General features: G+C 37.9%; 1 protein-coding gene across 10 annotated transcripts in view; it reads right to left on the reverse strand.

Moving 5' to 3' along the window:
• Positions 1-12,869, reverse strand: part of ncam1b (neural cell adhesion molecule 1b) — an 84,050-nt gene that overhangs the window by 51,042 nt on the left and 20,139 nt on the right. The window contains exon 1 of one of the 10 annotated variants that reach the window (XM_082503580.1): positions 3,583-3,625. The exons of the other annotated variants lie outside the window; for them this stretch is intronic. Coding sequence (XP_082359706.1) covers positions 3,583-3,604 — 22 coding nt within the window. The 5' untranslated portion in view covers positions 3,605-3,625. Of the gene's footprint in view, positions 1-3,582; positions 3,626-12,869 lie in introns of those variants that run through there. 10 annotated transcript variants of the gene reach the window in all.

Here is a 12,869-nt window from a genome sequence, read left to right on the forward strand (position 1 = left end):
AAACAGGCAACTAATTTGCAGAGGAGGCACGCCAGTGATAATTATTTAAGTCAAGAGAAGTTTATGTGTACAGCCCATTATCACATTCAGTGTCTAAAACGGTTTTGCGTAAACAATAGTTTTCAACCCAGACAAAACAACATAGGCAAAAACATCCATGACATAAAAATGGAACGAAGGGATAAGAAATGTAAAATATAATAATTATACCAAAATTTGGCTGCGGAAAATGTTTTTAAATTGACTAATGTGATAAGTCCATTATAGGAAGCTTAATACAGAAAATAGTCCAGCAAAGGTTGAATGGAATAAGCTCCCTTAGATAAGAGGAGAAAAGATCTACTATTAGGATTAGGAAGGTGAAGTGGCCATTATGCAGAGGGGTAGGATGTGGGGCAGCTGATGATTTTACATTACAAAGCAGGAATGTCACAGTAACTAACATCATTAGCATCTAGCACTAAGCACACTGAGTAAAATGGCAATGTTCTCTGTGCATTTACTTGCCCCTGAAATTTTAACAGTAATACGACTTTGAGAATTTGCTCGGGGGAGCGTTAAAAGTGGTATAGTAAAAAACAATCAACTCAGAATACACAGTGTACTCTAATATAAAATAGAAATGCAAAGGCTGCAGGATGACCTATAACACACTAAATGCTCACCACTGCAGTGTTTGAAGACAAACAAAAGATAAAACAGATGCCTTGTAAAAGCCTGAAAAAATTTCATCTCATTACCAAAATCAAGGTCTGTAAACTAATTGTACCAATCTATTCTCTGTAAACCTGCTAAGTAGGGCTGGGCTATATCATACCGTTCACGGTGATACCGGTGTAATTTTGGGCACCGATAGGAAAATGAAATATCGCGATAGAATATGGGTAAAACGCGCACGCGCAGTGCCTTTGTTTTCATACGCACATGGCGGCAACGCAGAATGAGAAGAGCGAAAGTGGATCGTTAAATGAAACGGATGAACCAGAATTGGTTTGTAAAAATGCTGCAACTTCAGTGGTGTGGAACTGGTTTAGCTTTCGTATGTCAGATACACAACAAAGCACTATTTTTGGTAGAGCATGCTAGCGGGCCGTCGTTATTACCGCGTTGTTTGGAAAATACGGCACAATTAAAATCAATCCTTTGATTTTTCTGAAAATCGACAGTGCCCCTTATAATCCCGTGTGCCTTATGTATGAATTCTGGTTGTGTTTACTGACCTCGAAGCGATTTTATGTCGTACATGGCGCTCGAAAATCTGTCAAATGTTTTAGTACGACTTTGCTAAGCTACGAAGCCGCACCGCTTGATGGATTGTCGGAGTATTACGGCTATATTAGGCAGGCGCCTCGCAGAGTGACACGTACTGTATTACCTAATATTACCGTATTGTGTGTGTATAACCTATTTTTTAGTTTTGTGGATATTATCCATGGTTATGCTGAGGATATGTCAGCCAGTTTCCACTGGAAATGCCTTTTGGTTAAACTGTCAGCAAGGAATTTGTTAAATATTTATATAACTTTAATGCACATAAAAAAACAGCTGCTTGTTTAAGTGAAAATACGTTGATGGGGTTTTTTGCACTAATAAAGTTGTGGAGTTGTAAAGCATTTTGTCTAGTGTCAATTATATCGTCAGTTAAATCGTTATCGCAAATTTTCAAATGTATATCGTGATAAATATTTTTGGTCATATCGCCCTGCTCTACTGCTAAGTAATGATAACTGTTAAACTAATAGAAAGAAACTTGGTGAGTAGTGACAGAAATGACCTATACTTTTCATCTAACTCTCCCAACTGTATGGGTTGAATTATTGTCACAAAGTCAGAAAGCAGTGAGCCCAACTCTAAAGCCTGTCAGCATACTTCACAATGCTGCTTTTCCTATTAAAATCAACAATGCAAAACCACTTTCATATCCTCCGAGCAGGCTGACATTCAAGTCCCAAAGGGAAATTTTATCACATGATCCCATATCCTCTTCCCTTCCATTCAACAAATGTTGTTTTTCCTTGTTCTGTAAGGTATTAGAATACAGTAGCAACACACCTGCACCATCTGAGAGTTTTCCAAATGGAATTGTTCTGTAGGCCAAGCACTAATTGGTTCTCTCAGATTGAAGGCAGAACCGTTGCTCTTCTTCGCTGAGAGTTCTGAAGACAGGGTAATTGCTCTCCAACGAGCAGCTCACTTTTCATACATTAGTGAGGCTAACAAGCTACTGTAGTTCATCTTGTTAAAGGGCAAAAACTCTTTCAAAGCAGAGGGTGGCAAAATTGAAGAGAAGCAAATTTGTGGTCTAGAAATTTGATATGCATACATTTCCCACACAATCAGATTGTATAGGAAAACAAATATTGCAAATATTTTGAATGCAAGCTCTTGGCTGCAATAAATAGCTTACAGGGAATGAAATACGCTTTTCATATTAATATGAAAAGAGTGTAAATATTTTCTGTTTCATTATGAAACTATGGTGGCGCAAATTAGATTAGTGAGCGGCTACACTATTGGTAACTAACAGGAAATCTGAACAATTGAATAAGCTTAGACTGGATCACCACATCAAAGAACTTAAAGGAGTAGAACTGTAGATAAGAGTAAGCAGGAAAATTATTTTTGCCTGTAGCATACATTTCAAACACGGTTTACCAATAACTGTGATATTTCTTAATTCCCCACCTTAAGAGTATTTATAGCATTACTTGTAGCATATTTCCAGAAGTAGCAGTTATAGTATGCCAGTTGGTTAATCTACCTAATCTAAACGGTCCAGACTGAAATGACTCAACTGCTGGATAGACTATATTTTGAACAGTCACAGCCTTCAGATGATGAAACTTCTCTCTATGTACTGTATTACAGGTTGTTTTCATAGTAGAAATACCAATTACCAGGAAAATACTTCATAGCATTAGATAGATAGATAGATAGATAGATAGATAGATAGATAGATAGATAGATAGATAGATAGATAGATAGATAGATAGATAGATAGATAGATAGATAGATAGATAGATAGATAGATAGATAGATAGATAGATAGATAGATAGATAGATAGATAGATAGATAGATAGATAGATAGATAGATAGATAGATAGATAGATAGATAGATAGATAGATAGATAGATAGATTGATAGATTTTAGGTTGTGTGCAGCTGTGTTTCTTGTGACTTTGGTAAAATAGACTGCCACTGGTGTTGTCTACTTGCTAGTAGATTTTTCTCAGTTTCAAGGGAAACATAACACTTTTTACACATAATCGTGTGTGTCCTGTTAAATTAACACTGTCTTTCAATGTTACAGACTGTTAGGGCTGCCAAGTTTGCTTCCAAGCTCACACATTACTGTCATTTTATTATCTGCCACAGATGCTAGCAGATACCTTAATGATAACTAAAGGCTAATGATAACAGATGGCTAATGTTGCTGTCAGGTAACTGCCAGTACATCTCGGCAATTAACTGAAAATAAAGCAAAACCGGTATTCACCTCTAATCAATGTGATCTTGCCGATGTTGGTTATTACATTTGATTGTTTAAAATCTGTTAGTACGCCTCCCAGTATATATGGTACCTTTTAAATCATACCACCACATGTGTTGTCATGTGACTTCGCTGCACCCAGTCTAGCATGATGGAGGAAAAGCCAAACACTGAGCTGATTACCCAACTTTAGTTTGTCCAGTTAAAATCTGTATGGGTTCTTTGGACAATTTTTTTGGCTTTAGTAAAGACAACATCAAATAAAAAGGAGAAAACTGTGGGGAAAATACTTTCATCTGTTACAACACGAGTACAGTAATAAAAAATAAATACATCTCAGCTTCATTAGTTTGGCATATTCACAGTACAAAGAGAGTGAACTATGAGGCCAAAAACAATACATATACTTCTGCAACAAATCTGAGTCGCAGGTGCATCATATCCACAAATCCTGCTGAAACCCAAGACATAACCTCATATAGGGCTGTTCGATATAACAATATATATCAGATGATGATATAAAAACATCTATCATTTCATTTTACGCCATCGTTTGTTTCGTGCTGTCGCAAAATAAGCTGTTTACAGCAATATTTTTTCATTGTTTTGATGGTCACTGTAGTGGCTATATTCATTTCTTAAAGTTCTCTCTTTCGCTTATATTTAATATAACCACACTACCTACGGACAAACGTCTGCTTTTATGCGTTGTGGTTAGCAACAACGACGGTAAAACCATCGCGTGTCCGCTTGTTTATCTTCCACATAACCCTTTCACAAGAAAGCTCAAGATCCTGTTGAGACTTTTCAAAATAAACCGAATCACGTAAAAGAGTATGCAGAGTATTTACGGATGAGAAGCAAAACAGAGCCGTCAGGTGCTAAAAAATAAACCTTAGACTCAAATGTTAGAACCGGCTTTTCCCCGCAGCATGCCGTGTAATAAATACTCACAAAGAAACAGCAGCCGTTACAACATATGTCTAAAGATGTATAGTTTCATGCATCTGTTAAAACACTCGACTACAGGTACACAACGCCCAGCTGGAAAAACTTCACGCAGATTCACAGAATTTACAAAAAATGTTAAATTTTTGTGATTTATACCGTAATCGGACGATAGATGTCTTATATCGGGATATGAGATTTTGGTCATATCGCACAGCCCTAACCTCGTATGCATCTGCCAATAAATATAACTACACATCGTCTCAACGAAGCCGCTAATGACTGTTACTGTCCCATTTTCTACTGTCCTGCAGCCACTTTTCAAACTGACTGGAAGAGAACAGACCAATTCAAAGAAAGAAACCCTACCTCCAAGTAGTGTTTTACAGCAAAATTGGAGACCAACACAGGCACACCATGCCCAAGAATAAATGCAGCCAATACCATAACTATGTTGAAGGCTCTACATATAGATTCAACAGAGACATATAAATGACGTCCTGTTTGTGTTGTGTGTTAAGGCCCCGATATCTTCCAAAATCTTCATTCTCTCTGCACAGCCTCTGTTCAAACGAAGCCATAATAAAGCATCCAAAAACAAAACTAAATTTGTTTACCCCAAACATCTTTGCCCAAGGAACAACAAATGTTTGTAAAGTTTCAAAACAAAATTTAATGCACAAAATCAAAGAATGTAAATGCAATGTAACTTTTTACATCCATTCCTTCCTTACTATTCCTTATCATATTAGATATTTGAGCTTGATCGCATTGAGTTGCACTATTTTAACTGTAAACACCTCATCATAAAACACAAACAATAAGAATTAAACTTTAACAATTTACAGGGAGAGTATGGCTCTTGAATACTGACGCTGGAACAATGACCTAAAAATGAGGATAGCAGAAGATGGTCTAAAGAGTACCAGAAGGTGCTATGTACTACTAATTGCCAAACCTTACCTTAGGCTCGTAAAACTTGCGTTCATATAGCAGTACCATACACAAACCTGTGCTATGTTTCCTAGCCGTTAAGGCACCCAGCAATAAACTGGATGAGAAACCTACAGAGAAATAAACAATTCAAGTAGAAAAGACTGACCCAGTTCTGAAGAAACATGTAATTTCCCTGCAGTTCAACTTGGCATTCAATTGCTTTTACATAAAATGAACACAAAAACGTCCCACTGGGGAGTGCCTCATCCAAATCAACCTGAACGTGTCCGCCTATGATGCAATAAACAACCCAGGAACACAAAGTTACAATGCAAGGTTGTCAGGAAGTATTCAAAGAAAATTCAAAATTCAAGAAACAGACAAACTGTAATAAAAAAATAAAATAAAAAAAGATAATTACTGTAAATAATAGCTGTTGTTGACTAAAACAAAATATGGCTGGAATTTAAAAATCAACTGCCAACAACTGGTTTAAGATTGCTTGTCTCACCCAAAATCTAAGCTGCAAATTAAAGTCTTACTTAAATGAAATAATGACAAATTACATCACGAAAACACCAGCAATGTTTGTCTGTTTCTTCTGCATCCAAACAATAACTATGCTCCTGACATTAGCAGTTCATTTGTGATGTAACATTTTCTGTAGCTCTGGGCAATGTCATATTTGGATGCAGGCTGATTATGACTATAGGAGACAGCTTGCAGTGTCAATAATTCATGACTCTGTAGGTCATCAACCACACAGTGGTGTTTTAGTCTTGGAGAAATCTCATTAAATTCATACTAACATGTATAAAAAATGAAATTATTATTGGTAAGATATCATCAGTTACATAGTTTATTTATTTGCTGCTTCTCAATGCAGATCACAGCATGATGCTGGAAAATGCAAAACATGTTTTGCCATCTATCTGAATACAGCTGTGGTTTGGGGACCAGAAATGGCAGCAAAAATCCTTCTTGAAACTCTGCTATCATTTCTATGTACGAGATTCTATTTAAGGATCATGTTTGCCATTTCTTCAGAATAGCCATAGGGTATTATACTACAGCACATGCACAATTTCATGCACATGTGCTCGCACGTGTGTACAAGCGTTTGTATGTAACGACAGTAATGGAAGGGTAAGATTTCATGAATGAAAATTATGTACATTGATGTCCCTGGGTTACAGCAATCAGTGGCTGCAGCTGGAGGACCTTTAATAGCCTCATGTAGCTTAAACCTATCTTTTCTAGCATGGCTTGTATCTTAGATCTACATTTCCCACAGGAACACACTGTTATTTTGGAAGTAGCTGTGTAGCTAAGATGTGAAGGGCAAGTACACTATATGGATAAAAAAAAATTATGCAGAGTTTGGCCTTTTTCTTCTGGCCTCTGTAGTTATCTTAGAACACTCCGGGTGCTGAAGCCTAGGCTGTCGGATGTTGTAGTAAGGCTCGACCCAAGCCGTGACTCGCCTCACTTGCCATGTGGGATTATGCTCATCATCTATTCTGCCAGCGTAAAAAATGCACAAACATTCAAACACTTAAACTTTAAGCCTGCCAAACCGACAGTCACAGTAATAAACATCAGCTTGCTATCTGTGGTTTAAACCAAACAAAAGATTGAACGTGTCCTCCAAATAAATGGTGTACTTGCCATGAGGTCAAGGAAGCTCATAATACATTACTAAAATTTATATTATTCATATTTGGCTTTTCAGCAGGGACACACAAATAAGAATGCGTGCGCCACTGCTTTACTGTCAAAGAGCATTTAATTGGCAGCTTCTAAATAACCGGAAAGCAAATGATTCTATAATTCAACTGTCTCCAGAAATCAAGAGCCTCTTGCTCAGTAATGGTGCCAGTGTGTTTATAATATATTGAAAGAGGCTGACTCATCCGTGCTCAGTGATGATTTGTCCCATGCCAACAAGCTACAAAAGCTGCCAATGATTTACAAACTTAGGCCAATTTATGGTGTTGATTTGTTATTACAAGTACAAAACTCAACTAATGCATTTGTCACTTGAGCAAACCATAACCAGATTTATTTATTACAATGCACAAATTACAGCTAGCAAGCCATTTGAAATGACAATAATATATGCATTTCAACATTTGACTTGAGAATTGGTTGGTTTCACAATGCAGCAGACACAGACTCAAAAATTCCGAACACATTTTGATTCCCAATTCATACTGGTATCAAGAAAACCATCTAATTACAAAAAAAAGGGGATGGGAAACATTTAATCTTAGAAAATGTAGCACTGGGATTCCAGTTTGAAATGAACAGTCTAAGCCTTAAACACCAAAATAATTTAACTTTTAATTTAAAAAAAATATTTATTGGAAAGGCATCTTCAAATAGTCAATACATCATTTTGTACATTTTGCAAGACATTTTATTTTATTTTAACTGCTTTGTTTTTGCAAATTTTATCATGATGAGTTATTGTTTGTACAGAATATCATGCCCACAGCCTTCCTGGCAGGAAGAGGGATGGAGCTTTTTTCATACATGGTTGTTTTGTGCAGGTCAAGCAGTAGGACTCCTGTGCTGTGTCTGTCACAGGAAAAAAAATTGAGTGCAGCACTCATTTTAGAGAGAAGGCTTACATTCCTCCAGATAAGATGGAGTTCTGGATGGGATTTTGAAGTCAGGACTGTGGGACGCTGATAGCTGGTATGGTTCCTTGAGTGCAAGCCGCTGCTTCACTTTCACTTTCAGGAGAAGCTTATTGTACAGGTTCCGGTGGGAGCAATGGTCAGGGATTCGGCTTAAAAGAAACACAAACTGTGCTTTAAGTCTGTATTTTTAATGTCTGATAACTTTCCAATTTGATGGTATCACAATTTAAATAATAAGAAGCAATCCTAACGTGAACTAGCAGTAACATACTGCTTTGAAAACAAATTAATATCTCGTAAAACATAAATGTTCTTTTGGTTTGCTAATAGCTTTACCACATAAGTAACTACAAAGTAACTCAGGTAATACTCTCCCCATCTCACACTGTCAAAACATGCTAATTCAACTGAGTATAGTTGTTAAAAAAACAACAACTATAACTGTCATTTTCATGCATAGAAACACATTTCTTTTCTGTTAAATCTTATGTTGATGCTTAATGCTATGTTAATCTTATTGCTTCATATTTCCCTACATTTATTCACTGAGGTCACCAATTTGTGAGTTGCTCTTTAAGTGCTCAGTTTCAGAACTTACTAGTTTTAAGGAACTAGTGAGTATTTGCTTGCCGCTCATGCCTCTCAACCACAGTTATACTCATTTCTACCAGTTGCTATGGAAACGTGTTTCCCCGCTCCCTTCTCCCCTTACTTTGACATCACCGCTTGCCCGCCGCTCTCTCCCTCTCTCTCTCCCTCTCTGATTGGAGGCAGCAGTGCAGCCTCAGAGGAGTGACTATTTACATTGAAGAGGCTGTCAAAACAACGAACACACAATTTCAGCTGATCACCGTGGCTGCCTTCAGTGGTTGAGCCGTTGGTGGTAGTAGGCTTGAATGTCTCTACCAGCTAACTACATACTGTACAGAGCTATAAATTCAACACTCTATACAGTACCATTCAATAAAACTACTGGATGTCTAAAGAGCAAAGGCTCAGCTGGTGCTTGCCTTATTATATTTCCAGTCTCAGGCATCGATATCTGCAAGGCTTTAGACAGTTGGGGCCTCTCATTTGTGCATTACTTTTCAACTATAAGACTGAATAACAGATGGCTAGCAGCTTACAGTCACTGTTCATTAGCTCTAAAAGAAATGTTTATGAGTCAACCCAAAAGGAACCCCTAGCACAGAAATATGACTGGTTCCTAATTATGTGGATCCATTTCAAAGCTTTCAACTTTTAATACCAGATCTTTCTGTAGCATCTATAACACAGAATAAGGATTATCTTTCAAATCATCTTAATTTCTTTTTCCTAATTTATAAATAATAAATTATATCTGAAAATTTTAATATTCTCCGATCACAGTCTGCAGAAAACAGGATGTATATTATGTGAATCTTAGGTGTTAAAAAATGAAAGTGAAAAATATCACTTGGAATACTGACGTAATCATATTTATGTGTTATATAATAGGGCAGAACACATTAAAATAAGAGGCTGAGGCAGCAGAAGCTGAGCTGCCACAGAGGGGATGATTCAGATTTTTATCTCTTGTTAAAGAGTGGCTGCTTGAAAGGTTTTTGGCTGTGATATTGAAGTATTCTAATATAATGCATATTTTATCTCATATCATCTTTATCATATTGTCATAGGCCAAAAAGATGTGTGTACTGTAGCCTATGCCGTTCACTATAAAAAAGGATTTACCTTAAATACAGATTTAAAATCAACTATATAAATCTGACAATTCAATTTTTTTAAAACTAAAACACGGACCTTTTTCGTGTTGATCGCTGCAAAATTAAAATGTGTCAAGTACAGATCTAGGCAAATGTGGAATAATGTGATGCTTCAGTGCGCTGGTTCAGTTTTTCAATTTTCATCGACTGTATTCATGAGCAAAATTCAATTTGGGAAGTTATTTTTCCAGGTTTACACTTGAGTGTAACACGCTCCCAGACATGACACTTTCAAATTCATTTTACAGTCTGCTGGAAAAAAAAAAGAAAAAGAAAAAGAAAAAGAAAAAAAACAAGGACAAAACTCACATAATAATTTGTGTTGTGGTAAACACTGCCATGGTGCTCAGAGATCTTTAACATCGAACGGAAGCCAAAATATGAGTTTAAATGATCTCTCTCTTTCTCTAATGGCCATATGCCTCTCTGAGCTGCATCCCTTTTCCTCTCTGTGCTGAAGATAAGCTGTGACTCAGTGAGCTACGGTGCAGTCCACTTCAGTGGCCAAGAGAAATTTGCCCTCATTCAGGCAATTTAGTGTGAGTGCCCCTCAGCATCTGCCTCAGCTGTGCACCACACAACAAAAGCCCAGGGAGGCGGAGAGCTGAGCGCCTGTGACCCATCATGCCATGCTGCGTGCTCCTGTAATGAATCAGTATTTAGAAGGTTGAATACAAGGCCAAGGAGACAATATAGACATTGTGCTATCAGAGACACTCAAAAATTAGGTGAGAAAAAGCTTTAAAAATAATAATAATACACAGAAAACAGATTAATTTTGGCATAACAAAAAACAGATAATTCTGCAAAAGAAACCAAAACAATCCATAATAAACATGTTTTGTCATCTCAAACAAACAGATACATGATCCTGTGAAAAAAAAAACATAATAATGCCCAAAACCCGAGTTTGATTTTCATCCAGCTTAGAGCTCCAGCAGAGCTGTACAACCTGTGCGAGGACTGAGAGAGAGCAGTCTGTCACTATGTCTAAAAAAGACATGCATAATCAGTGAAATGGAAAGATTCTTGGAGGCTGAATACTGGAGACTCTGCAAGGAATTTTTATTTACAGTTTGAATTCTCCGTGGCAAGAATAGGGAGCCTGTGTAACATGAACAATGACTGAAATGTTAACCATCACTGTCTGTCACTGAAGAAAAAAAAAAAGAAAAAAAGAAAAAAAAAGAGAACACTCATCCTTACAGATTAATCATTACAGTGTTTCTCCTGTGACTTCCCTGATGGTGCTAGTCACGACATACTCCCCTGAAACAGCCCACAAAGCAACCACTCCGCTTGCTACTTGAGTGAAAGCCATTAAGGTTTAGCAGAATAAAAAACTATAAGGCTGTGCTAAATGGGCAGATTTTCATACACCTCTAATAATTAATGTAACAACAAAGAGGGGGGAAAAGGGCTAACTGGGAGGGTAGGAGGACTGGACGGAGGGAGCCAAAATGACCACTCAGCCACAAGATGCCTGTGACTACACAGAACCCCGAAGCCTGGCACATGCACACAGCTCCCTCTGTGTGTCCATTGAGAAAGCAGACAAGCTGGGACGAGCCGGATAAGCCTGCCTGTGACTCCACCAGGAAGAGGATCAATAGGAGGGAATGCACCATTTCGGATACAGCCAGACAGAGCCAGGGGCAGGGCAGAGAGGCAGAGCAGCACTTGAGTGCTCATTATGTTGTGTAGGATGACACAGTGTGTGCAGCCACTTCTGGAGTTATCTATGAACGGAGGGAGGTGTTGCAAACCCCTCAGAGATTAGGGCAGACCACACAGTAATTGGATTAAAGCACTAATGAAAATAAAAACTGGCATGAGCACATCTCCATCAAGGTTACAGAGCTCAGGAGGACAATCACATGAGCTAGCTGATAGCAGGTGGAAAAAAATAAATAAAAAAAAATCGCTCGCCAGGAGTCCAAAGCTATCGCACGACCAGACAAATACTGGACAACGTTCATCGTGGCTGCCTCTTTCGGCTCGCTTGCTGGCATGGAAACAGTTGGCTGCAGCTGAGCATTTGGACATCACCCACCAGCAGTCAATCACATAGCAATGTCCCGCCTTCTATACAGAGTCTCAAACACCTGCCAAGTATCAAATGCCAGTAAAATTTGTCTTTGCCAGTAAATAAACAAGGGTCAACCACCACAGTGGCCAAGACGATGATGCCTCAGCTGCCTTCTCCTGTCCTCAGATTATGTCCCTGCTGACCAGTGAACACTTTCTCCACTCTAAGCCAATCAAACCAAAGCAAAACAGTGCCTGTGTATCAAACAGGTTTCTGATGAGCTGTTTTAAGTGCTGGCTCTACACACAAAAAAAATGCTAAGCTGTTATTTCCCACTTGACAATATGATTAACCAGCCAAACACCACTTTAAAGATGACCAAACAGACTGCATGATGAATACAAAACTGAGTGACCAAGCTTGAAATCAAAGCGTTTACCTGTTCAACAGATTACTGACTTTTTCACCATGTTCTTCAATTGTTCCAGAACATGAAGCCGCACTCAAAATGAGTGGGTTTGTGTTACGGCTCACTCACATCAAGCGTGAAGATTGTAAGGAGAGAAGAAACAGCAGCACGGCAGAGAGAAAAGTAAAGTAGAAAGTAATGTTCCATCATCATCATCATCATCATCGTTTATTTGTATAGCACTTTAAGAACACACCAGGCAGACCAAAGTGCTGAACAACACAGATCAAAACAACAACCAAATTAAAAATACCATAAAATCATTACAAACAATAAAATAAATAAGAAGGTGTCAGTTTCCTACAGAGTTAAAAGCCAGGGAATAAAAATAGGTTTTCAATCTGGACTTAAAGACCTGCACTGATGACGCTTGTCTAATTTGGAGGGGAAGGTTATTCCAGAGCATCGGAGCCGCAATTGAAAAGGCACGGTCTCCTCTGCATTTCAGCCGCGACTTAGGGACCGACAGCAGCAGCTGCTCAGTTCCATAATCAATCGAACATAATTAAACTGATGAAATAATATTTTAAGAAAAGAGAAATATTTATACTGTCAAATGGGGTTTAAAATACTTGTTTTGTATGTTAAATGTCAACTTACTTACTG

This window comes from Aulonocara stuartgranti (assembly GCF_965226115.1).
Source record: "Aulonocara stuartgranti genome assembly, chromosome: 14".
NCBI lineage: Eukaryota > Metazoa > Chordata > Actinopteri > Cichliformes > Cichlidae > Aulonocara > Aulonocara stuartgranti.